Source organism: Oculina patagonica, chromosome 9 (genome assembly GCF_052425735.1).
Source record: "Oculina patagonica isolate OP01 chromosome 9, crgOcupat, whole genome shotgun sequence".
Lineage (NCBI taxonomy): Eukaryota > Metazoa > Cnidaria > Anthozoa > Scleractinia > Oculinidae > Oculina > Oculina patagonica.
The window spans coordinates 9,626,317-9,653,348 of NC_135766.1; the positions used below are offsets into that span (position 1 = coordinate 9,626,317).

The following is a 27,032-nucleotide window of genomic DNA, read 5'->3' on the forward strand; positions in this document are numbered from 1 at the left end:
ATATTTGTGTGTTCCGGCGTTAAATCGGGGTCCGATCGAGTTCATTATCGAAGTGCAATTTTCTGCAACTTTTTCAGGTTGATCTATTGTTACCTATCCTTCGAGACCCTCGATTTTTCTCGTCGTCCCGCTCGACAATCTGTCTCTGGGTCTCCGAGGATGATCATGTTACCAATGTTGCAGTATTGCATACGGTACGTGCATGTTGCAATCAAGATTTGTGACAAACAGAACATAAACAACCAATAAGTCCATAAACGGCAATGTCGCCAATGTCCTTCGCGGTAATAAACATCCTCCTCCACTGTTCGCGTCAGTCATGACGACATGAACGCGAACATTGCTGTTTCGTTTTGTTTACAGCATCCATCCTAGTTATTTTACGCCGGACTTTTCCTTGAACATTATAAAAAATTACCAAAGTAGCAGACCGTACCAGTTCGTCGTAGCAGTGCTACTGAAAAGAATATATTTACTTGTTTGCTTGACCACAAATAATCGCCGGGACCTCGATCAAACGCCCCCAGGGTTTATTTAAAAGTTAGCAGTTTTGACCCGGCGTTTATACGAAGCCGGCGTTTAATCGGGGACCCGCGTTTAATCGAGAAAATACGACGAAGTCAACAACAACAACAGAGAGTTTCTCTGGTTGATTAAAAATCCTCCCTGAAATAAAGTAAAAAAGTGAAATAGCATAATCGTAACATTGGTTGGTATTGCGTCTGCCCTTTTCTTTTTTTGTGGGTATTTTCACTCAGGAGACTGTATCTGTGATCTTCTTCGAAGCAGTCTTCCGCATAGTTTTCGAAACACACAAATATTTATGTCCGCTTTGCCAGGATTTCTCATTTCTGCCCATTCTTATAATCCATTCGTGAGCATTTTTTCTTTTAGATATTGAAAGACGGTGAAAGGTTTTTTGTATCTCTTGGAGCTCTGTTTGAGAAACAAGGAGCTGCACAAACATGCATTTCTACAAACAAAACAAAACAAGGAGTTTTGAGTATTCAAACTTCAGGCTGAGCTCTTTGACGTCACGCATACATTACTAGCTCCAAGATGGCGGCGTTCAGTTGTCGAATTTTGGGCTATTTTAGAGAAAGATTTCGTAGGGTTTCAGCGATCGTTGGAAGCTGAAATTTTGGTGAATAACATATTTTTGTATAAACTTTTTATTGGCGTAAAGAAAATAAATGGCCATTCTGGAGTGAACTTCTCCTTTAACGCAAAAGATTCCGGTATATGCCTAAAGCCTATAGAACCTTTCATCGTTGTAATTAAAAAGAAATCTGTTAAAAACGACGGTCTTCAGGGGTGTGGCTAGCTACCAAAAGGATCTCCCTCCCCCTGTATCCGCCCCAGCCGTTCTGAAGAATCCCCATTACATGCATATCCCTGCTCCTCTCGAGAAAAAAAACTCACTCAAATGAAGCAAAGGAATACTTGTTTACGGCTTAGTGGTTTTTTTTACCTTTTATCTTAATTTGCTAATGTTGTAAATGTTATTGTGAACTTATGCCAGCACTCACTTTTTGCATACAATGTATCTCATTTGCATTGTATAGAGTGTAAAACAGTAAGGTACATCGAATAAGATAAACTGATATCATAATTATATGAAGCGCCTACCGTTAAACGAGCCGTTACATGAGACGAAGAAGTGCTTTCTCAGAAGGGTGACCCTATTCGGCGGAATGACGGAACGGCAATAGTATAATGCCCTAACCAACAAATAAAGCAAACCCGAGTGAAAGCTAACCGCAAACAATCCGAAGTTAAATCTAACCGCAATACAAACCGGAGTGAAAGATAACCGCAATCAAACCAGAGTGAAAGTTAACCGTACATATTAAATATATACACTTTTTACTCGTGAATGCATAATGAACGAGTATAGTGGGGAAGTTGAGCCATCCGTCCATCCTTCCATCGTTGTTAACATTATGCAATTTAGGTATGCTCACGGGCGCTTTCTAAATTTCGTTTCCCTCGGTTGTGAATAAAAATAAGCTTTACAAAGGTATCATTTCAAAGAAATAAGTGTAGAAAATACTTCACCCCTTGAAACAATCGTTTCCCAAACGATGAAATATTGCCTTTTCTTATATAATACAGTGGAACCTCGATATAGCGAAGTCCTCGATATAACGAACAATATTCTTCGCCCCAGTAATAGTAAAATGTATGAGAAAGTACCTCGATATAACGAAACCTCGGTATTGCGAACAAATTTTGTCAGTCCCTTGGCCCTTCGTTATATCGAGGTTCCACTGTAATCGCGAACATTCGGAAACGATGACCAGTGACTTTATGTACGTGATATTAAAAGACTGGGAAGGTTAGAGCACGGCGCGATTTATTCAAGGATAATCGGTAAAAGAGTAACGAAACTTTATACAAGACAGATATGCATACAATATCCGTGGAAAAAAAAATAAGAAGAAAAAAAGAATTTTAGCCACAGGGTATGAGAGTCGGGTCACACGCTTTAGAACGCAGAGCTGTACCACTGAGCCATCGGTTTGCTAACGATTAAATTGATGAAAAAGTAATTCTTATACCTAAGCGTCCTGTTATATGTTCGCCCTCTTTAAATAAAGTTGATTATTATTATTATTAATCCCTATAATGAATATTTTCCATCGATACTATACTGTTCAAAGGAACGATTCAAATATATCTAACGCATTCACGAGTAGGTCATAGACCTCTTTGATTTATTTCCCTCTCCACCCACAGGACCATGATATACTACCGCTGGTGTTCTGACTATGCACCGGTTCTTAGAAAGAAGTGGTTTGATCATTTTTTCTTTCCAGTCAAATATCTGATATTTTACTGGTTGCAGAGGAAATACAGAAATGATCTGTGGTCGCACGGCATTGGTCGACACTCCGAACAAAAGCTGTATGGAATAGGTGAAAAAGATTTGCTTGCGGTGTCAGAAATTTTGGGCCACAAGAAATTCCTGTTTGGAGAGAAGCCTTGTCTGGCTGACGCAGCACTGTTTGCCTTCATCGCTTCGTTTACTTGGGATTGTCCAGAAAGTCCGCATGCTTTACTCACCAAGTCTAAAGCGAAGAATCTTGACGAGCACGCTAAGAGAATGAAGGAACTGTACTATCCAGACTGGGATGAAGTCATTTCAAAGAAACATAAATCAGGTTAAAACTGGTTAGACTCTTCGAGGCAACTTTTTGCATTCTGAGCTAGACCGAAGATTTTCGTAAATTGTCCGGATGTTGTTCGAAGGCCATACGAACAAATTCGAGCATGGTTCGAACTTGTGCAAAGATTAGAAGGAGTTTCTTTTGAAAGGTCCCGAAAAAAATGAAGATGTTTCAACTTTCGGCTCATTAAGCATTAACCCTTTGACGCCCGATTTTTCTGAGAAATGTTCAAGAAAATCACCTATGTTTACAAAACAGCGAATACAGGCTACTGTTTACCAATATTGTATAGAGAACCATATACTAAATTTTTGAAAAGTAGAATGACGGGGGACTTATTAATTCCATTTACAATAGAGCTGATGATTAACTTCTTCATCATCATCATCATCATCATCATCATCATCATCATCATCATCATCATCATCGTCGTCGTCGTCGTCGTCGTCGTCATCATCATCATCATTTATTAACCACTTTAAATTGAAATAAAACTGTAACAATTACATGTGAAGGCGAGGAGACATCCAAGAAACCACCAGCAATAAGCATTAGCAATTAATCTATTAGCTATTAAAAATGGTGGCAAAAAGAGAAAAAAGGAATTTCACTCTTTCTATCGACATTATTTGTTTGCATTTGTTGTGTTAATGGACTATAATCAGTGGACACAATGTAAAGAACTAATGCTCGGCAAAGCTACACTGTAAATAGAATGCTTGATAAAAAAAAAAGCCTAATACACAATACAAAATTGAAAAAAAAAATACTATCAAAGTATAAACAGAAACAAATATGCAAACTGTTCATTAGTTGGTCTTAAAAATTTTGGGTAGACATCATCAACAACTTCATCAGGTTTCCCCCAGTTTATTTCTGGAACTGTTTGGTGTTGTTTTGTTTTTCGATTACAAATTTGTGTTTGCACACAAGTTTTGACACGAAAGCCACATTTACATAAACACTAAGTTGAAGCAGCAAGCCTGATCATGTTGTTGCGTGACAGATTCTGACTACGTGCGCTCGTGCACAAAACGTGACACAAACGTGCTGTTGCATTTATTGTTATCTGTCTCCTCGTGAAGAGATTTACGAAGGGCAGAAAGAACAACAAGAAGCCCGCTAAGCCTGGTACAGTTGTCTTGCATCAGTTCGCTCCGTACGATGTGGTTATTAGTAGCAGTCCGCCATGTTTAAAGTTGGAAACTTTCCTTCGTATGACAAAGATCCCGTACGAAAATGAGTATGGTTTGAAGTTTTCCAAGAAGGGGAAGTTGCCGTGGATCGAGTTTAACGGGCAAGAAATCGCTGATTGTAACTTCTGTATTGGGTTTTTGAAGAAAGAATTCCAAGTGGATATCGATTCTCATTTGAGCGCCACAGAAAAAGCCATTGCTCACAGCATTCGTATAATGTTGGAGGAAAACACTTATTGGTAAGTGTAAAGACCTTAATTAAATGTTTTATGGCTTGACATGTTGTTTTAAATGCCGTGCATGGTTGTGGTACCTAGTCCTCGTTATTACGGTAATCTCTCAGTAGTGGTTATAGGTTTAACTTGTTTAATCGTTTAATAGCATCGTTTAGGCCGTTTGGGTGGTTTCATGACGAGAAATGTTGCCCCTTATTTCTCGTTAATTTCCTTTACTGGGAAGTAATTTTTTCCTTCAATTTCCGCGTCGCGTTAATTTCAAATACCTTAATTAGTACAAACGTTAATTTTCTATAATAAGGTATATTTAACGACTTCTAAAAAAAACTCTTGTCGCCACGAACAACATTTAGCTAAATTGTACATTTATCTCAGTCTGTTTTCCATGTAAGGTAACACTTCCATTATTCGCTTTAAGTCAGAGTTTGTGGCCAAAAAGAAAGCTAGAAATGAAGTAACCGAGCATGAGTATCAACTGTTTATATTCACTAAAAGTTAATGTTAGTTTGGTATCATCGAGAATAAGCAGCAGGTTTTAGAACAGTCTTCTTTGCAGGTCAAGTAGTTTTCAGCCTAACATTTAAACATGCATAATAAACACAGTTCTGACAGTTTGTACTATTTTTCTTGCTTTGTCGATTCGCAGGACCATTGTGTACTACCGTTGGTGTTCTGACTACGCACCCGTTATCAGAGAGAAGTGGTTCGGCCATCTCGCCTTTCCAGTCAGATATCTGCTATTTTACTGGTTGCAGAGGAAAGCAAGAAAATATTTGTGGTCGCACGGCATTGGTCGACACTCCGAACAAGAACTGTATGGAATAGGTGAGAAAGATTTACTCGCGGTGTCGGAAATTTTGGGCCAGAAGAAGTTTCTGTTTGGAGAGAAGCCTTGTCTAGCTGACTTAGCACTGTTTGCCTTCATCGCTGCGTTCACCTGGGATTGTCCAGAAAGTCCTCTTGCTTTACTAACCAAGCCTGGGTCTAAAGCGAAGAATCTTGACGAGCACGCCAAGAGCTCGAGAATGAAGGAACTGTACTATCCAGACTGGGATGAAATTATTTCGAAGAAACATAAATCTGGTTAAAGGCGAGAGTTTCTTAGTTTAGTTAAGAGGCTTTGACGAATTTTACGGACACAGCCTCTTAATTGCCATATACCATGGGGTGAATCATCTCATCGATATAAACTTGCAGTTCCATTTGGGAGTGGTTTTGTAATGGCAATACCCTTTGTGAGACACGCCTTCAGGGGATCATGGTAAGTCTCGCACGTGTTTCGATGAATACAACTACCATGATTCCCTGCAGGCGCGTCTCATTGAGAAATTGACTTTTTCGTAGCTGCTCTGGTCTAGTTTTGGACCGGAAAGGTTCCCAAAATGGACTTGGAACTTTTTCGCGGACCAAAAACTGGAACGAATACACGGTATGGATAGAAAGTCCCTATAACCGAAAAGTCTTTCCGGCGATTTTTAGGATATATAGTTGTCCATACGAGAACTTTGGGCTCAGATAATTTTATAAATGTTAAACGTTTCTGTTTGCATTGCTGTTTTCAACCACTCAGGATGGTAAAATTTTACGTGTAGCTTAGGAGCAGCTCACCTGGAGCTATAAAACCTACATCGAACAATGAGTTAACTTGGACATATGTCTGTTGTGTAAATAGTTTGTTAATGATTGACCTATTATCATATAGTGAATATCAACATTTCATTACTTGATTTCAAGTTAGAGGCTCGCATTCCCTAAATTTATATAGTTTGCATTCAAACTAAATATTAAGCTGAGAGAAAAGACGCGAGGAAATTTAACCGCTTCTTAATGTTACAGCAAAGAAATGTATCCTTTGCTTGAGTAAAGTTTTCATCTGTAAGAGTTTGATTTTTTATTACTTGCGCCTTTGTTCCCTGGCTGTAGCATCGTGCTTGTCAAAGACACAAATTTGCATAAAAAGGTGCAAACATGCATTTCTTTTCTGTTAAGCGATGACGTAGTGACGACGTCATCGCATCATGTTATGAGGCGGTGGACAGGATCTGTTGTCTGTTGCTCTCAATCAACCGCAAGGAAAAGAAATCAAGTTTAACTCAACAAGAAATCGCCTCGTAGAACACAACAGCAAAATACTTCCGTGCAGTTAGAAAAGAACAATACAAAATATAAACGAAAGAGACTAATTATATTCAATTGAGTTATATTCTTTAAATACACATGCACTGGGCCGCTGTGAGCAATATACCGTTTGACCTTAAGCTTGCTCGCGTGTATCATATCTCGTTGATCAGATTTCACGCTACAATATAGCGCAAATATAAAATAAAATAAAATGTTAATTTACTGATGTTAATTCAAGTGAGCAAATATATGAAGAAATGTAATATTTGCATCTTTGTGACTCAAAAACTACCGTATCACATCAACTTGAATTGCAACAGATCCTCACAAAGCCAGTGTATGCAATCAGGTTTCTTATGACAAAAAATGTAAGCTGCAGATGGATAACAGTCATTTCACGCACGAGTTACAAGTCAGCTACTTTTTTTGACAAATTTCCGAAAATTATTTAACCCTCGAACGTACAAGGGGGGGGGGGGGGTGGATGCCACCCCCCCCCCCCGTAAGGTTTTTTTCCAAATTTTGAAAAAAGCATTTACCCTACAATGCTGAAACTTTCGGTAGCTGTTCATTCATCCTTTGCGAAAATTTTGACATGTCAACCATGTGTCCATGGTATATGACGTTGCCATGGCAACGTCACAAATACAAGCAGGTCTTGCCAAAAATCGTCATTTTTAACATTTTTCTTGATTTTTTCCAGTTTTTTAAAACAGAAGTGCAAGATTTGTTTATTTTTACATTTCATAAGCATTCTAGCTTGATTTTGCATCAATTTCCGTTATTTTGTGACTTTCTAAGAAAATGTTGAAATCCAAGATGGCGGATCCAAGATGGTGGCTCTCATGACGTCACGTGACGTCATATGACGTCACAGCCAATTAAAATTATGTCATCTTGTAGAGTAAGCTAAGGGCTTTCTTCTCAGACCAAAAGAATTTCGCTACGCCTTAATATAACGAAAACTCCGGGGAGGGGTTCCATCCACCCCCCCCCCCCCTTGTACCATGATGGGGGTATGAGTTTGCTTGTACGTCCGAGGGTTAAAGTGTATATGACAGAATTTTTTTTATTTGCCTGATCAAATCTACGTGGTATGCTGATGCAAACATCGAAAAAAGAAATTCGAAATCTTGGTTTTTTTGCCGCGTTTTCGACCTAAAACACGCAATATTTTCACTTTCGGTTGGGTCCAAAACCGCGCACAGTGGGGAGCTGGGTCTGTTCTGCTTTTGACGTCATTCGCTTTTTTCACGATCCCATAATACATCTTGTTTTATTTAAATAACCCCCCAAAATTTTTGCATAAGCATTGTTTTCAATTTCTCTGGGGACGATTGCACGTCACTGGAAATCCCAAGAGAAATTGAAAACAATGCTTATGCAAAAATTTTGGGGGGTAAACAAGATGTATTATGGGAACGGTGAAAACAGCGAATGGCCGGTCTAGACCCAGCTCCCCACTGGGCGCCGTGACGTCAAATAAGTGATACACTCAAGAACCAAACAAACTGAACAGGGAATTTTAAAGGAAGATTGCGGCTGGCTTGCCGGAAAACCAAAAAAAAGCTAAAGGCTTGGAAGTTTAAAAAAGATCTGAAGTCTGGAGGGATACTAGTATAATAATAGTTTTTTTAGAAAAGCCTATGGAAACAGTGTGTGAAAATAAAGCTATCATATATCATACCAGCAAATATACAGGTAAGTAAAATGAAAAGGCGGTTTTTAATCTTGACGTATTAGGCTCAAAACGAATTTAGAAGTAGCGCACGTGTTGTTGTGATTTTAGCGATTTTAAATCTATGCCGTCGCAGCTTTAAAATTCCATGTTCGGTTTGTTTGGTTATTGAGTGTATCACTGAGAGCATTCTTGTTTGACGTCACGGCGCACAGTGGGGAGCTGGGTCTAGATCGGCCATGACGTCAAAAGCAGAATAAACCCAGCTCCCCAATGTGCGCGATTTTGGACCCAACTGAAAGTGAAATTTCACGATTTTAGAACGCAAAAACGCGGTGAAAAAAAGAGATTTCAAATTTCTTTTTTCGTTGTTCCCATCAGCATTCCACGTACATTCGATCAAGCAAATAAAAAAAACTGTGTCATATACACTTTAAGCTGAAATCTTAAATTTACGATCCCGTAAAGATGCCGTATAGAAAGCGTTAAGATCGTCTTTACGAATCTATACGAACTTCTTTACACTTTCGTAAAGAACGTCTATACGCATTGAAAACCATAGTGCGTAAAGAGTGCGTAGTGAGACTCGAAACGTATCTTTACGTTTGTTGTAAAAAATCGTAAAGAGATTGTTTACGAAATTTTACGGCTACTGTAAGGCGATTAGAAAGTCGATCTTTACGCATTGTTAAACTTTCGTAAATGGGCAGTATTTAAAAGCCCATTGACGGCTTTGTACCTTTCTGTATTATTCGGCAATATTTCCTTTTTGGTAACACGACTTTTATAAATGCAGGTTTCTGTCAACATCTACATATGTATATAATGAGCTACAGTATCTTAACGCGCAACGTAAAAAGCCTATTCAGGACGTTACGATATTTTACGCTTCCGTAAACTGGGATATAATTTACGTATATGACTCCCAAGTACTGACCCAGCCCCAACAAGAACAGGAATACATGTTTAATACCTTGCAATTTATTTTATTGTCAAAACTCAAACAAAACATACATGTCTGTTATTTCAAGAAAAAACGTTTAGCCGGTCATGTAGGAATGATCTTTTACTTTGCAATGCACGTGGTTTGATTGATTTTTTTTAACTTATCACTGATTATAAATAACAGTGAATTTATACTAAAAAATACTTGGAAACAATAACAGGTTTTTTAAACTCGACTGTTCAGCTAAGTTTGTATTCTTTGTTTCCACTGTTCAAGGTTGTTTGCCTTAAGTGCCTACATGTATGTGGCAGAAAAAAAATTATTGTTACAGTACTGTAAATTATATCTTATTAGCAATTATACATTTCCTTTGGTAATAATACATTTCCTTAGAGATGTGTCCACTTACATGTATTTAAAGCTTTGTACAGGTAATTAATTTCACTGAATTTCCAGCATTGCATGCTTAAGAGACACTAAGTTAAAAGCACAAACAATATTTTTTGGTGAAATTCCTAATCATGTCCACATAAGTGTCTACTCAGTTATGATGTTGATTTCAGGCCCAAAGTGGGCCAGCAGTTGCAGGCCTCTGACTCACCATCAACATCTGATGGTTTTGTCATTGCATATGGCATTAGAATGTTCCCATGGGTGTGCTAAAGTTAAGCTTTTGCTTTTGTAAGACTGGCCCTCTCCCATGGTACAGTAGCTGCATGGTAACATGTCACATAATTTTTTAGTCTGTCTTACCCATAATGAAGATCACTCATGGAGAGTAAAGTTTCTGTGAGTCAAATGAGTCAACAATTACATGTATGAGTCGAATGTTAAATTTGAAAATAGTGTTGCCCTTACTAGTAAATGAAAGCTAACTGCAAGCAAACTAGAGTGGAACTAGCCGCAAGCAGACCCGAGTAAAACTAATGGCAAGTAAACCAGAGCGGAACTATCTACATGTACAAGCAACTAAAGTGCAACTAACCGCAACCAAACTGGGGTCATAGAACTAACCATTAGCAAAGTACAGTGCTTCTAAGCTAACTTGTATAAAGGGAAACTATGGTTTAAAAGATAATAACCCATTTTGTGTAAAATTCACCTTGACTCATGACTCAGAAACTTTACTCTCCATGAGTGGACTTCATTATGGTAGAGACACCTACCATGGGAGAGGGCCAGTCTTACAAAAAGCAAAAGTTTAACTTCAGCACACCCAAAGAAACATTCTAATGCCATGCAAGGCCAATGACAAAACCATGAGATGTTGATAGTGAGACATCCCACTCATGTTGTCCATAAAGATACAGAAGTCTCACAATAGCAACTATAGCTGCAGTGTCTTTCTTTTGGTGTCATCATGTCTTTCAATTATGTACATGTTGTATTGTATGCAGAGTAATGCCTTTCCAATTTCTATTAAATGGAATAAAAATAACAATTCAGTCAGTGTCAGATTACATGTATTTGAAACAATTATTACCATCAACTCTATTGCTATATTATAAGAACTTTCCCCATTCATTTAAGGGACTATGTCATGGGGGTTTTGCAGATTTTTGGTCTAAACTGTTCTGAAAAAGTGGTAGGCAACTTTACCCATGAAAACTTTGTCTTTGAACATTTAATGGAAGATGTAACCTTACTTTGGGGATAGAAATCAAACTTCAGCTAAAAATAGCAATTTTTTGAAGGCATGTGGAAACAACTTCGAAATGTTGGTTAATGCTTGCATTGTAACCAGAGTGGCATGTTTTTTTATTAAAGGACCCTAGCCAGCCTCTGCCACTTTCAGTGCCATCGAAATTATGAAAACTGTATCGTGAAGCGAAATCTTATTACACTGCTGTACATACAGTGTATACTGTAAGTTGTATTACTGGAAGTTTGCTTAATTACCTTTAATTAGCAGTTTCACCGTTATGTTTCGTTTAGACACGCTCCACATAAAATATAACACCGAAATTCTAGTAAGGGTGGCTGACAAGGGTCCTTTAAGATTTTAGTGAGTAACAAAAAGTTGTAATCAGGAACTGGACTCGCATGATACATGTGTAATAAGTGTGAAATAAGAAAACTGCAATTTTCATATTGCAAAAACAATGCACTCTGAGAGAGTAAGAGTCAGAATTGAAGTGAATTTCTTATTATTCACAAATCAGTCAATTTATGACTCTCGATCTCACTGAACTTTTTGATTTCTCACTCAACCTTTTCTTGTTTCAGTACTTAAATCAATCTTTTTTGTGTGTGTACATGTAAATTTGTCTAACCTCGAAAAGGGCAAAAAATGTTTCTGATGATAGTCAATAGTAACCGAAATCAATCAGTGACTCAGGCTTTACAGGGATATAAATTGTAGCTAAGATTTGACTTACTATTGGTGAGTATTAGCAAAGGAAAGGTCATGGCAAGATTTCCGTACAGCCCCATACATTAATTATGCATACAGTTTTCTGACTGACTCATTCTTTTCAGGGTAAAGGTCTCCACAAGGACAAGACACAGGGGCATGTTGCAACAACATGTAGCAGTGACACACTCATGTGTTGTTCACACTCAGAGGACATGTAGTGAGGACATGAAGCAGAAACAATTAAATCAAAATGTGTACACACACAAATAACTGTAGTGGGGACATACTCAGGGACATGTGGAACACAGGAAAATTTTACAAAAAGCCATTAATGTTATTTTTAAAACCCATAATGGTAATTAGCTAATTCACTTCCTTGCCAAATTCCCATTAATGGGAATTTTATGAAGAAGCAATGGAGTAAACAGTTCCCATTTATGTTAATTTAGCCTTTTGTATGTAAGTTCACAAAATCCCATTGATGGAAATTAACTTTGATAACACCAGTAATGTTTATTTGAAATCCCATGACAGTATTTTATAGAGAAAACATTAATGGGAAAATATTCAAACACATTCATGTGAATTTGGCAGTACATTCCATCATGTGAAATGATGAAATCCCATTAATGGGAATCAACACGAAAACAAATGAAATGTGTATTTGAAATCCCATGACAGTATTTTATACAGAACCCATTGATGGGAAATTATTTAAATACATTCATGTGAATTTAGTAGCACATTCCACCTTGAGAAATGATGAAATCCCATTAATGGAAATTAACTTGCAAACACCAGTAATGTGTATTTAAAATTCCATGACAGTATATAATAGAGAAGCCATTGATGGGAAAATATTAAAATACATTAATGTGAATTTGGCAGTACATTCCATTATGTAAAATGGTAAAAATCCCATTAATAGAAATCGACTTGCAAACACCAGTAATGTGAATTTAAAATTCCATGACAGTATATTATAGAGAATCCATTAATGGGAAAATATTCAAATACATTCATGTGAATTTAACAGCACATTCCATCATGTAAAATGACAAAAATCCCATTAATGGAAATCGACTTGCAAACACCAGTAATGTGTATTTAAAATTCCATGACAGTATTTTATAGAGAACCCATTGATGGGAAAATGTTCAAATACATTCATGTGAATTTGGCAGCACATTCAATCATGGGAAATGATGAAATCCCATTAATGGGAAATCGAGTTGCTGTAAAACCGACAAGAGGCTGGGAACAAGTATGTCTATATTTGGCATGTTGGTTGTACGTGAAACGGATTTCGCGCCATTTTCCTTGCTGCTAGCAGTTTTTTGCCTTGCTCTTTTGTGTTTCTGCTCTGTAGTCTGTAACTGTGTGAAAAACGGAGTTATTAGGTCATTGTGGATTCTTCTAAGTCCAGTGATTCTTCAATGGATTCTTCTAAGTGGCCCATCCACGAAGTTGCTGAGAAGATACGCAAAAAATACGATGAAGAAGTAGCTGAGAAATTCAGGTGTGTGTTGATTTTGCCCAGCCTTTGTCAAGTAAAACCTAAAGGGCATAAGTATAAACTGACCAGGAGAGAAAGTTGTTCTACCCTATTACTTTTTTTCTTTATTGGAAAAAGTGTTTCACCGCTTAGCAGATCATTGAATATTGAGAGTTTTCACAGCAAGAACGTAAGCTTTTATCAGTCACACAAACGAAGCAAGGCTAATCAGTTTCTCTCTGTGCTTAAATTTGCTGATAAGTTAAGTGACCAAATAAACTTATAAATTAAAAACCTTCCAAATGTTTGTATACTCTATAAAACAAATCTTTAGAAAAAATGTTCAAAGGAATCTTCTATTGTTTCATTTCTTATATTTGGCATTTTGTGTTTCTTTGTTAGCTTGGTAAAAGTTTTGGCTCCAAAATTCTTCTCAAAACCTTTGCCATTATTTAACAAATTATGCTCATTAATGAGCTCTGAGATGCCATCGTTTCGTCATCTTTTGTATTGATTTTTTTGGTCTTCTTTCTAATCGTGTAGAACAATAAAATTGATGGCAAGAGGATTTAACGCCTTGAATTCTCTGTTATATTTGTCATCACTGGTATGCCATTGATTTCAAACTCAACAGTTGACAAGATTTCCATATACAATATATGGAGTCTTACCTTTCAATTATCACATTCTTAGCGGGAGAATATTCAAAATAGACTGGCTGCATGAAAGCTTACAGACATTCAACAAGAAATATTGCATGCTAAAATTATGTCCTCATTAGACACTAATGAATAAGAGGACATCTGAAACATTAAATGCCATAAAGCTTGTGCTTTGGTTAAAAACGCTTTTTTCATAATCCACAGAGACAAGTACCCATGGCCACGGCTAAAGCCATTGTCCAAGTTGCCTTTAATGCCATAGGATTTACAAAAATGTGGCAAACATAACAGCTTCTCGCACACAAATGGGAGCAATGCCAAGCCGAACCACGCAACAAGAAAACAGCTCATCTCTTGCATTAAGAAGTATGTGTTGAAACCTGCAACGGAGTCTCAAAACCTGGAGAAAGAAAAGGCAGCCCAGATTGTTGCAGTGTATCTGCTTGAAAATGAAATTGTTCTCATTAATGCTGCAAAGGATTTAAAGCATATTGAATGGGCAGACATAGTCGAAGAAAGGCTTTTTAGGTTTCACTTGCCAAAAAGTATAACCCATGTTGTGTTGTTGATGACTGCAAGTTATGTAACAATTTGTTAAGGAAATTATGTACAATGAAGATTTTTTCTTTTTTATTTCATTAAAATAGAACAGTTGATTGTTCTTGTTAGCTTCTGTGATATTCAATAAGTCAGTGAAACTCCTATCTTCTGAAAAAAGAAAACAATATGAAATAGTTGAGTAATTCAAAAAATAGTGACACCACTGACATTCATGTCTTACAATGGCAAAATATTAGCAGCAGTAAACCACGATGAAATGTTGGCAAATATGATTTTCTCCTGTCCAGAAACCCATGCTGTGTTATCTTGACATTCAATAATGGTAATGTTAATAAACCACGATGGAAAGTTACAAAACGTGCATGTGTATATTGATAAACCCATCCTGTGTTACCTTGATTTTCTACAATGGTAAATGTTAATAAACCATGATGGAAAGTTACAAAACATGAATGTGTATATTGATAAACCCATCTTGTGTTACCTCGATATTCCAAAATGGTAAATGTTAATAAACCATGACGGAAAATTAGATAACATTCAAATGTATTTCTTCATTAACCCATCTTGTGTTACCTTGAGGTTCCAAAATGGTAAATGTTAATAAACCATGATGGTAAATTAAATAACATGAATGTATTTCTTCATAAACCCATCTTGTATTAACCTGACTTTCATAATGGTAAATCTTGTTTAACCATGATGGAAAAATTAATTTACATTGATGTGATTTTGATAATTCACATCATAGTAAATCCCTAAAATCCATTACTGTTTATTTATTAAAATACATTCATGGGAAGAATTCGGCATTTCCATTAATGGTTTTGATAATGGGATTTAGCAAAATACCATTCAAAAAACCAGTAATGTTTTTTTGTAAAATTTTCCTGTGGAAGTGACACATCCCCTTGTGTGTGCTGATAATTTTTGGCATGTGCAACAGGAATTCCTGCAACAGTTTGTCCCTGCGACATGTTGCACGAAGTTCAATGAGTTGAATTCTGTTCAACATGTTGCAGGGACAAAACAGCTTCAAAGATCGTGTTGCACATGCCAAATATGTAATCAGCGATTACATATTTATGGTTGCAAACATGTCCCCACTCCACTTCCCCTCAGTGTAAACGACACATGATTTTGTCGCTTCTACAAGTTGCTGCGATGTGTCCCTGAGACATGTCCCCACGTGTGGAGACCTTAAGATTCATACAACAAACAAACAATGTACAGTATTCCTATCTACCCAGCTCCCAGCTTTAATCTGTATCTCTACCTTATGATTTTCTTTTAGCAATCAAAAGCAAATGAACTCACAATAATTTTGTTGCTTTGAACATTGATTTTCATTGACTGTTGTCAATAATTTTGTTGCTTCGAACATTGATTTTCATTGATTGTTGTCAACTATCTGTTTATCAATTGACTATGCCGGGTGTTTGATGATCAAGCAAGATTTCAAAAGAATTCTGTTTGATTAAAATATTGTTTGATTTAAATTTACCAGACTTTTTAAAACCTGGGAGAAAGTGGGCTATGTACTTGTAAAATGCCATAATTTTGAAGTGAAACCACAGTTCTCACTCATGGCTTTAGTTGCTAGTAGTTTTATCCAAGGGTGGTCAAAATTATATTGAAAGTGTGATTGATTTACAAAATGTATTTAGTAACGCATGCATGTAACTCTGGACGTATAATACTATTTATAACGTTTGCAGTTTTGATACAAAGAGTCTAACACACTTCAAATGTTATGTGTAAATGGGTGAATTATGAGTGAATGTTTGCAATAATTTGTTTGTCATGAACTCCTGGGTATTCGAACATGATAAGTAAAAATTATTGCTCAGCTCTAACGTGTAAAGAAATATCTAAAAGGGATTTACAGAATAGAAAAGGTAAAAATTATACAACACATGTAAGAGAATGCCTACTCACCTAATCATACTTAGTGTTGAATTGTTCCTCACTGTTTCGCGCGCGCAATTCTTGTCGACTCGAAGTCATGGAATTACCTGAAGGGATAGAACGATGTGCGCATCCATCACACATTCCATCTCAACCTTTTTCTTGTCCGAAGGCTTGTATTGTATGTTAGGACAAGTTTTCGATAATTTAAGCTCAACAACAACAGGAGAGAATACTTCGAAGTGGACCGTTGTTCAAGTTGTTGACACTTTCAAAATGGACGCCAATTTCAAGCACACACGTAAACCCGCTGACCGTCAATAGCGACGTATAACAGAGCCCAGTCCACCTCTGAGGGACAGACTGAAAATCGCTCGGCGGCTCGCAAGCGGCTAGCCGAAAATTTGTTCGAGCTTCACGGTAACAATTAGATGGATTTTTGTAATTGTATCTATAAATTGAACGAAGCACTATTTTATTTAAAAGATAAGATGTGTTTTCACTTGCAAACAAGCGAAAAATTTAGATTCTGGGAGGTGGATCGGTTTTTAGGATAAACCGCGGCCGGAGGCTAGGCCAATGCATTTAGCGTTTCTCTTACTAGAAAGTGGTGAATTATATCCAAGGCGCGTAAGGACTGTTTTCAGTGCGTAAAGAAAGTTAAAGGTCCGTAAAGAACGGTACGTAAAGAATCGTAAAGAATGTTAAAGACGCGTAAAGTGTCAACAGTAAAGCTGATCAAAATAACTCTAATTCTACTTATTTTTTATGATGTTTCACCTATTTCAGTATTTCTTTCCATAAAAAGTAGTGAATTAGCTTGAATTACATCCATCTAGATCTTTATCCTTTACGAACATGTAAAATCCTTTACGCAGTCTTTACGCATTCTCTGCCGTATACGCATCTTTACGGAACGCGAACTTGTCCGTAAAGAAAAGGCCATATATTTACGAATCTTTACGCAAGCGGTAAAAAATCGTAAATTCTTGTTTTCATGCTGTGAAGACCATTGTAAGACCCCCTGTGAAACATCATCACTTCTGCATGCATTGCATTAATGTCTTTTTACTCTGATAACAAATTTCCATGTTTCCAATGTAAATGTGGCTTTTTGTTGTTCTAGACCAGCCTTAAGCTGGTTTGGAAAGACTTGGTCATAATATATAGTGCAATGGCAGGGTAGGTCTGAGGTGGGTGTAGGGTGAGGGCGCAGATCCTCCCCGCTGCAGGCCATAGCCTGGTGTCAAACGCCCAAAGGAAAGCTTTCACTTACAACATATACCGTAAACACCCGCATATAAAAACCTTGATTTCGGGGTTCAGGCTGGTTATAAAGTTCTTATTCACCAGGGCCCAGTTGTTCAAACAAAAATGTAAGTTGCGCCTTGAATAAGCCCGAAATGAGAAATGAAATCTCGTTATTATCAGCCTGAATAAGTGTATCTCTTGATTTTATAGCTCAAGCTCTTACGAACTTACAGTAGAGAAATCAACCTTTATTCACGCAACAGATAGAGATCTAGAATATAATTCTGTTCACAATCGCCCGGTTTTAGGTCATTAGCCTGAGCTAAATATCAAGAAAATAAACAACGAATACAATGGTCCTAGTACTGAAAACAATACTCTGCTACTGACGCCGCATTGAAGGCGACATAATAAGGTTAATAAGGTAGCTGCTATTCTCTAGCTCGATAGTCTCTGACCCTTAACCCTATTCAGACCGGGGGGGGGGGGGCTTTTGAGGCCCGCGTTGACTTTGAATTTTTATAACTTTTTTAAGATTTAACCAAACGCTGCCAAACTTTCTGAGTTTTCTGGCAACAATTTGGTAGGGTTGGATGATGTGTCAGGAACTTGACATCACCATGCATATGGCAATGGCATTTTGACAGGCATGTTTTCCCAAATTTGTAATTTTGCGTGTTTCTGTTAATAAAAATCAACTTAAATGGAATTATTTTTACATTTTTACGGGTTAAAAGCACATTTTTATTTATTTTGAGTGCTTTGCAGTGATTTTGGGTGGTTTTCTGACATTTTGGAAAAATTTTGAAATCCAAGATGGCGGATCCAAGATGGAGGCTGTTTTGACATCATGATGTAATTGTCACGTGATATGACGTCACCATCCAACGTGACGTATACCAAAAAAAAGAGTTTCGGACATACAATACATCCTATAAGTTTCATGGTGATTGCGTTAATATTCTGGAAGTTACATAGGGGGGGCTTCCGAAGCCCCCCCCCCCCCGGTCTGAGAAGGTCCAAAAAAAACCCGGTCTGAATAGGGTTAACGGTGCACCACGTTAATAAGGAGTCTATAAGCTGAACTAGTTTTTAGAATTGAACACTGTCAACCTAATGCAAAATATTTTTAAGCGATGACTATCACTTAATGCCGGGGAGCGAAATTCCTTTGGACGTGGTTACCCTATGGCCACTACTCGAAGATCACTGGGAACTAGAGACATGGCTGGGAACTAAGTACAGAAATAAATGAGACGTAAACAGAGATCAAGTTTAGCACAACAAGAAATCGCCACGAAGAACACAAAGCAAAATACTCCTGGGAAGTTAGAAAGGACTAATTCAAAAATATAAACGATAAAGACAAATTATATTTGACGAGTTCTGTGATATTCAGTAAAAAGGCATTTCTGCAATTGGCCTGTGTAAACAATTACGACACCGCGTTTGACCTGGCTGTGCCTACTACATTCCAACTGTATCGGTTCTCGTCGTGTTGGTGTCTCGCAAAGTCTACTTTTCACGAAGTACGATTAGCCTGTAGAAGTTCTCATCTACTTTCACATGCATTAATTTTTGGACAAATTTCCTGTTAATTATTTAAGAGCCCCCTTGAGAAACGTTATCGCTTCTGCATGCATTGCGTGCCGTTTATTTAGTCCCGTCGTCAGGGTCACAGTTGATCATGAGTAATTGTCAGATAAACAACACTATTAAAGCAGATGCAAATTGCTGCAATTGTTCTGTTGTTGCGTGACAAATATTCCTCGCGACTCTATGCGTCCCCAAAACCTAACAGCTATGAAGTTTTCAGCGTTTGTTCTGTATGCTGGCATTGCTGCTGTTTTATTTCTTGTTGTCTATCTCCTCGTGAAGAGATTTACAAAGGAAAAAAAGAACAAGAGGCCCGCCAAGCCTGGTACAGTTGTTTTACATCAGCCCGGTCCATTCGAAGTGGTCCCGAGCGCTAGTCCGCCATGTTTAAAGCTAGAAACTTTCCTTCGAATGGCAAAGATCCCGTACGAAAATGATTATGGTATGAAGTTTTCCAAGAAGGGAAAAATACCGTGGATCGAGTTTAACGAGCAAGAGATCGCTGATTCTAATTTCTGCATTGAGTTTCTAAAGAAAGTATTCCAAGTGGATATCGATTCCCATTTGAGCGCCACGGAAAAAGCAATTGCTCACAGCGTCCGTACAATGTTGGAGGAAAACACTTATTGGTAAGTGTTGAGTTCTTATGTTAGACGTGTAATCGCTTGTTATGTTGTATTGGGCTTCGTGTGTGATCGTGTTAAGGCCCCGCCTGACTGCCGCACGACACAGATAGGATGACAAAGCAAGCCACGAGACCATGTTGCAATCGTGTAGCTCTTGTAGACAGAAAAGGTTGAAAACAACTTCAAGAGCACGACAAAACATTGAACATATTAAGAGTTCATGGAAATGTAACCAAATTGAAAAAGTAGTTCCACAAAGGAACAAGCATAGTTTCGTCGGAATTTTGTTATCTTCTTGAACAGGTAAAACAAGACGACCCATCAGGAAACACGAGCTTAATTTCCTTCAAATCACGAATTACGCAATTAAAAAAAAATCACGAATCATGTAAAAATAAACACACATAATGAAGGAAAACGTAAATTTATGAATTTATGAGTACGTAATTTATTTTCAGTGGTTTGCATTCACCTTTTTGCTAGGAATCACGAATCACAATCCTCAAAATAACCAGATAACGCGAAATACCGAGCCGATAATTCACGAATCACGGATATTTTTTGCTCGAATCATGCGTGACGAATAACCTTTCACCACTCTTCTGTTTAAACCTCAGTTAAAGGGCAGTATTATGCATAACGCAGCTAAAATTATGTCTTAATAGCTTCGCTCATTCACAAGATGCGCCTTGAACACCAAGGTGAAAATATTAAGTGAATCATTCAAAGGAGAGCAAAGTGCAATTAGTTTTTAACGATTTATCCAAGACACATGGGCAGAGTTTGAAAACGTTTGCCAGACGTTTTTAAGTTTGTGATTGAAATCTCATGCCTGTAATATATAGATTTAGGCAAGCCTAAAAGCGGAGCCCACAGGATTATTTTGCACTCATGAACTTAAATTCTGGCATTCTGCATTCGTATTTATAAATATTGATTATTCCATCTTTACCGGTACAGCAACACAAAACGAGAACAAACAAACAACAAAAAGATCCACCGACAGAAGGAGAAAAATGTAACCAAAGGAGGGGATAGGGCACAGGAGAAAGCACACAAGAAAGAAAAACACAAATCTAACAAAAATAAGAAAAGAAACACAACCCGAACCAACAACAAGAAAGCACATGCGTCCCCCGCCCCAAGAAAAAAGAAAAATGGAAACCACTCAGTTAACACAAAAAAGATACAATATTGCGTGCGACTATGTCACAGAAGAAAAATAACTCATACTTGACTACCTAATTTCCACATGAATCCCACAGAAATGCAAATCACTAAAAGCAAAAACCCACAATGATGCCCCCCCGGACAAGCCACCAACCCCACCCCCGCACCGAAAGCGACAGACAAGAGAAGGCCCCACCAGAGTGAAGCGAGACACAAACGCGCCCCGGAGACCACCCACCCCGCACGCCCCCCAGTAATAGGAAGCAAAAAAAAAAAAAAAGTCTTGAAAAGAAAAAAAGAAGCGGAAGAGCAAAGTGCCAGGGAAGGGGGAGAAAGGGGAGGGGGGGGGGAGAGAAGAGGAAGAATCGATCCGATAATAATGGGGAGGGGAAAGCGGGAAGAGAGGCGGGGGGGAGAGGGGAGAGAGGAGCGGGGGGGGGAAAGGGAGGGGGGAAGGAGGGAGGTGAGGAGGAGCGAGGAGGGGAGGAGAGAGGGAAAGAAGCGGAGGAGAGGGAGAATGGGAGAGAAAGTGCAGAGGAAGACCAGGCGGGAGGGCGGGGGGGGAGAAAGTACTTTGGAAAGGAGGAAAATGTGTAGTAAAGGAGGGAGGCTTGCCGCAGGGCGGGGGGCGGTGAGTATGGAGAACAAAGATAGAAAAAGAGGGGGAGGCTCCTCCGGGGTGCGCCCTCCCCCCCCGAGAGTGAGGGGGGCTCCAAATCTGGCTCAGGTGACAACACCCGCTACCCGGGCTCCGCTGGGCGCTCGCGCGCTGCGAGCTCCGCTATAACTTATGATAATACATCTTTTGTTACTTTAGTGGACTGTCATTTTAATGTAAATATTTCTTTTGACTTTTTGAATTAGTGATGTTCATGATACTGTCCCTTTAAAGGTGATTTCCAGTCCGTACTGCGCAGACTCGGGGTTTGTTTTCGTTTTTGTTTTGAATTCGTTGAAACGTTACACTTCGGTGACAGCATACATGAAGTCTTTTAGTCCGCCATTACAGTTCGTTTCGTTCAAGAATTTCAGATGAGCTGAAACGTCGGTTTGAAATAGCGTCAAGGTTCTTCTACTCGTTATTATTTGTTCTGCAAGGATATCTGGCGTTAATAATGAAGAAAAAGGTAAGTTTGTCGCGGAATTTTTAGTTTTGCTTCCTTCGTGTGAGGCTCACATAAACATTGTAGCCGAGATTGCGCAGTACGGACTGGAATTCATCTTTAAGCATAATAATCCGTGTTTTTTTACATGTATGTCAGTGCAGTGTGTCCCTTTTATCTTTTTATTTTGGAAACGAATTGCGCATTACGGATATTATATTTTGATGATATTGTTTTTCGAAATTTAGATGTTTCCTTGCAAACAAATAAGTCACTTGGCAAACAGCAACAACAGTTGTAACAAAAAAAAGCAAATCAGTAAACAACAGCGGCAAATCGCGGAGATTGATCGAAAACGGTGATTTTGTTAAATCTAAGGAAATCATCGTAAACAGACATCTTCAGAAAACACCGTTCAAACCCAAAGATATTCTACTTGTCTGTATTTTGCATTTTGGAGCACAACTCTCCCTCTGCTTGTGAGATGTACAGATCTCATTTCATAGAAAATCATCCGATAAAAAAAGTAAATATTTGTTCAATTTCCAAGTGGGGGAAAAGAGACAGCTCCTAACTAATAAAGGGAATTTGAGCACGATAAACACACAGTCTATTCTCTTTGTTTTTCTGTCTGTCTACAGGACTATGCTATACTACCGTTGGTGTTCTGACTATGCGCCGGCTATGAGAGAGAGATGGCATGGCCATGACTTCTTGCCAATTAAATATCTGGTATTTTACTGGAAGCAGAGGCGCTACGGAAAGTATTTGTGGTCGCACGGCATTGGTCGACACTCCCAACAAGAGCTGTATGGAATAGGTGAGAAAGATTTGCTTGCGGTGTCGGAAATTTTGGGCCGGAAGAAATTCCTGTTTGGAGAGAAGCCATGTCTAGCTGACGCAGCATTGTTTGCTTTCATCGCAGCATTCACCTGGTATAACGCAGAAAGTCCGCTGGCTTTATTCACCAAGTCTAAAGCAAAGAACCTTGACGAGCACGCCAAGAGAATGAAGGAACTGTACTATCCAGATTGGGATGAAATCATTTTGAAGAAACATAAATCTGATTAATTAAAGAATGACAAGAACGATCTGCTTTCTCGAGCTCCAAATATAAGAGATCAGTGGGCGGATAATATAGCAAAGGCCGTGTTACACGAGGTAATCTAACTTGCAACTTACAATGCAACGTTTTTTTTGCATCAGTCAGAGGAAGCAAAGGAAATACATTACTCGAGGCAACTTGCACCTCCCTTGCAACTTGCAGCGCAACAAACGCTTTATAACCAGCCGCCAAAACGTTCAAGCGTAAACATCCCACTTTTGCAAACTGTGATGTTTCGTTGCAAATTGCAAGACTAGTTCTACTTTTGAAAAGTAGAACTAACCTCTTCTTTCCGCTACGGTGCGAGACAAGATGCTGCATGTGACATTGTCAATCTGCACGTGACATGTCAATTGCAAATAGCAACGCATTTTTTTTTTAAATGAGCCAATCAGAGCGCTTCCTTCGCTCGAGTTGTGAAAGTTTTCAAGTTTATAATTTCTAGCGGGTACGTTGCAGGTTTATGGGAGGCGCGGTGGCCTAATGGTTAGTGCGCCGGACTCCGGATCGAGCGGTCCGAGTTCGAGCCCCAGCCGGGGTCACTTGTGTTGTGTTCTTGGGCAAGACACTTTACTCTCATAGTGCCTCTCTCCACCCAGGTGTATAAATGGGTACCGGCGACATAATGCTGGGGGGGGGGGGGGGGGGAGGGGGGGCCCTGCAATATTCCTAGCTGCTTAATGCTACGGAAACCGGGATAAGCTCCGGCAGTGTGGGCTGCTTGGCTCGTGGCTTCTCCTTACGTTGCAAGTTGTGAACAATTATTGGGAACGTATGATAGCCGCTCTGAAACTTGCAAGTTGCAACTGAAAAAATACCTGGTCTAACACGGCTTTAAATATCGCGCTCAAATTTCACTATTCCTCGGTTCGTGTAAATCCCGTCTTGCAATTTCTCTATTTCGTCTTCTGAATGACTTTGGACGAGTCGTCTACACGAGCACTTTGTGTGTGTATGTATTTGTCACATTAATACTAAAACGCCAGCTTCTCAGCAAATATATTTTAAACATAAAATTGGCCATTTTTTCTAGTCTACAAGAGCAAGTTGGACGCACGGTGGCCTAATGGTTACTGCGCCGGACTCCGGATCGAGCGATCCGGGTTTGAGCCCTGGCCGGGATCACTGTGCTCTGGTTCTTGGGCAAGACACTTTACTCTTATAGTGCCTCTCTCCACCTAGGTGTATAAATGGGTACCGGCGACATAATGCTGGTGGGGTACCCTGCGATGGACTAACATCCCATTCAGGGAGGAGTAGAAATATTCCTAAGTACTTTCATTCCGCGGTGCTTCTGTCGCAGTGATTCACGACAGAAGCACCGCGGAATGAAAGTACTTAACAGTTTTGACCATGTTGAAACATGGAAATCAATCCTGAACTCCTTCTTCGATCGTGAGGGAGACTGTAATAGTCAGTGAAGTATCACAAATGTAAAATTACTTGACAGGCCTCGTTAAATTTTCCCGCCCTTTTTTCACATACGTCGTATAATAGTCACGATTTATTGGTGCGGTTACCAAGCTGAACATGAGAAACAATCCGCCATATTGTCATTTTTAACAACAGCCTGAAGAAGATCAGTGAAACTGATCGAAACGTCGATTTTTAATATTCTTAACCTCGGAAAAGATCCCGGAAAACAGTGAACAATTTTAATTTCTTAAGATGAGAGGTGAAAGTTTCAGAAATAGGACAAATAAAAATTGTCACATAAAAATTCCCTATGTAAACTGACAGCAAAACAAACAACGAATACAATGGTCCTAGTATTGAAAACAATACGGCCGCTACTGACGCCACATTGAGGGCGACACAAGAAGGTTAGAGCATCTGCCATTTTTTTTTTTACCCTTAAGGGTGTACTTTAATAATAAAGCGTCTATAAACTATAAAACTAGTTCTTACAACGGAACACCTTCAACCTAATGTAAAATAAAACGCGTTCCCGTCGTCAGTGTTATGGTTGATTTATTGTCACGAAAGCCACATTTACATCACCAAGCATATACAAATTGCTGCAATTATTTAAGCTTAAGCTTGTTTTGTTGTGTGCCTCCAAAACACAACAACCATGAAAATTACAGCGTCTGTTCTGTATGCTGGCATTGCTGCTGTTGTATTTCTCGTTATTTATCTAATCGTGAAAAGATTTACAAAGGGAAAAAAGAACAAGAGGCCCGCCAAGCCTGGCACAGTTGTCTTACATCAGTTCCCTCCATTCGACCCGGTTGTAAATATACTAGTCCGCCGTGTTTAAAGTTGGAAACTTTCCTTCGAATGATCCCGTACGAAAATGAGTATGGTTTTAAGTTTTCCAAGAAGGGGAAAATGCCGTGGGCGGATCGAGTTTAACGGGCAAGAAATCGCCGACTCAAATTTCTGCATTGAGTTTCTAAAGAAAGAATTCCAAGTGGATATCGATTCTCATCTGAACGCAACAGAAAATAGCAATTGCTCACAGCATTCGTAAAATGTTGGTGGAAAACACTTATTGGTAAGTGTTGAGTTACTTATGTTAGACGTTTTATCGCTTGTTATGATGTTTTAGGCTTCGTGTTTGATCGTGGTAAGGCCCCTACTGACCGCCGCACGACACAGATAAGATGAGAAAACAAGCCACGATACCATGATGTAATTGTGTATAGCTGTTGTAAACAAAAGAGGTTAAATATATCTTCAAGAGAACGTACTATTTTGTTTTAAAAACTGGAGAAAATAAACAAATTGTGTCAAAAATGACAATTTTTGGCCAAACTTGCGTGTAATTATGTCGTTGGCATGGCAACATCAAATATCTTGGGCACATAGTTGTAATGGTGCACAGGTACTGAAAGTTCCAACATTATAGAAAAATTTTTTTTTTTAAATTACGAGAAAACCTCGAGGGGTGGTGGGGGAGGTTGCATTCGCTTTCCACCCTGTACGTCCGAGAGTTAAGAATTCATGGCAATCTAAATAAATCCAAAAAATAAAGGAACAAATATAGTTTCGTCGAAATTTTGTTATCGTTTTGAACAGGGTAAAGCAAGGCCCGCCAATCAGGAAACGCGAGCTTAATTCCCTTCAATCTTTAGAAATGATCATGTCATTTTGGAAACTTCGTTCAAACCAAAGATATCCGTTCTACTTGTTTGTATTTGCATTTTGGAATACAACTCGTCTTTTTTTGTGAGACGTTTGTTCTCATTTATAGAAAACCTACTGATAAAAAAAAAACACATTTAATATTTGTTCAAGGTTCAGGTCATGTAAAAAAACAGCTTTCCAACAAATTAAAAGAATTTGAGCACGATGAACAGTCCATTCTCTTTTTGTCTTGTTGTCCGTCCACAGGACCATCTTGACTACCGTTGGTGTTCTGACTATGCACCGGTTTTCAGAGAAGTGGCTTTTGGCCGTCTTTTCTTGCCATTCACTAATATCTGCTATTTTACCAGTTCCAGAGGCGCTGCAGAAAACGTCTGTGGTCGCACGGCATTTGTCGACACTCCGAACAAGAGCTGTGTGGAATCGGTGAGAAAGATTTCGAGAGATTTGCTAGCGCGTATAGCGGTGTCAGAAATTTGGGCCGGAAGAAATTTCTGTTTGGAGAGAAGCCTTGTCTAGCTGACGCAGCATTGTTTGCTTTCATCGCTGCATTCACCTGGTATAATCCAGAAAGTCCCTTAGATTTATTCACCAAGTCTAAAGCAAAGGATCTTGACGAGCACGCCAAGAGAATGAAGGAACTGTACTATCCAGACTGGGATGAAATCATTTCCAAGAAACATAAATCTGGTTGAAGACGATAACCTTATGTTTTCTCAGTTCCATTCCAATTATCATAGACCACGGGGTATATAATTTAAT

The 27,032-nt window shown here is 38.7% G+C and overlaps 4 protein-coding genes and 1 long non-coding RNA gene across 5 annotated transcripts; 4 read left to right on the forward strand and 1 right to left on the reverse strand.

The window, feature by feature from the left end:
• The first annotated feature begins 2,205 nt into the window (after positions 1-2,205).
• LOC144665804 (failed axon connections homolog) lies at positions 2,206-4,286 on the forward strand. Its single transcript, XM_078527105.1, has one exon. It carries the CDS (start codon positions 2,744-2,746, stop codon positions 3,167-3,169), a length of 426 nt encoding a protein of 141 aa, XP_078383231.1. The 5' UTR covers positions 2,206-2,743; the 3' UTR covers positions 3,170-4,286.
• On the forward strand, positions 4,217-6,389 carry LOC144664926 (failed axon connections homolog; the record flags this gene model as incomplete). The annotated part of the gene is made up of 2 exons (XM_078526125.1): positions 4,217-4,605; positions 5,249-6,389. Coding segments are annotated over 2 exons (831 nt in total), but the record flags the coding sequence as incomplete, so codon positions are not given.
• A 2,588-nt stretch (positions 6,390-8,977) lies between these two features.
• Positions 8,978-16,603, reverse strand: LOC144665634 (uncharacterized). Its single transcript, XR_013572993.1, has 3 exons — positions 16,360-16,603; positions 9,216-10,763; positions 8,978-9,166 (listed from the first exon to the last, which is right to left on the reverse strand). It is a non-coding gene; the product is annotated as an uncharacterized LOC144665634 (long non-coding RNA).
• A 2,578-nt stretch (positions 16,604-19,181) lies between these two features.
• LOC144665752 (failed axon connections homolog) lies at positions 19,182-26,971 on the forward strand. The gene is made up of 2 exons (XM_078527049.1): positions 19,182-19,805; positions 22,717-26,971. The coding sequence occupies exons 1-2, from the start codon at positions 19,360-19,362 to the stop codon at positions 23,144-23,146; spliced, it is 876 nt and encodes a 291-aa protein (XP_078383175.1). The 5' UTR covers positions 19,182-19,359; the 3' UTR covers positions 23,147-26,971.
• On the forward strand, positions 25,951-26,965 carry LOC144664928 (failed axon connections-like). Its single transcript, XM_078526126.1, has 2 exons — positions 25,951-26,007; positions 26,621-26,965. The coding sequence occupies exons 1-2, from the start codon at positions 25,951-25,953 to the stop codon at positions 26,963-26,965; spliced, it is 402 nt and encodes a 133-aa protein (XP_078382252.1).
• Positions 26,972-27,032: the final 61 nt, after the last annotated feature.

Coding starts and splice junctions, on each gene's coding strand:
- LOC144664928 (XM_078526126.1), top strand. CDS start 25,951: ATGTCGTTGGCATGGCAACATCAAATATCTTGGGCACATAGTTGTAAT. Junction 26,008..26,620: donor ATAGTTGTAATGGTGCACAG/GTACTGAAAGTT, acceptor CTATTTTACCAG/TTCCAGAGGCGCTGCAGAAA.
- LOC144665804 (XM_078527105.1), top strand. CDS start 2,744: ATGATATACTACCGCTGGTGTTCTGACTATGCACCGGTTCTTAGAAAG.
- LOC144665752 (XM_078527049.1), top strand. CDS start 19,360: ATGCGTCCCCAAAACCTAACAGCTATGAAGTTTTCAGCGTTTGTTCTG. Junction 19,806..22,716: donor TTGGAGGAAAACACTTATTG/GTAAGTGTTGAG, acceptor GTCTGTCTACAG/GACTATGCTATACTACCGTT.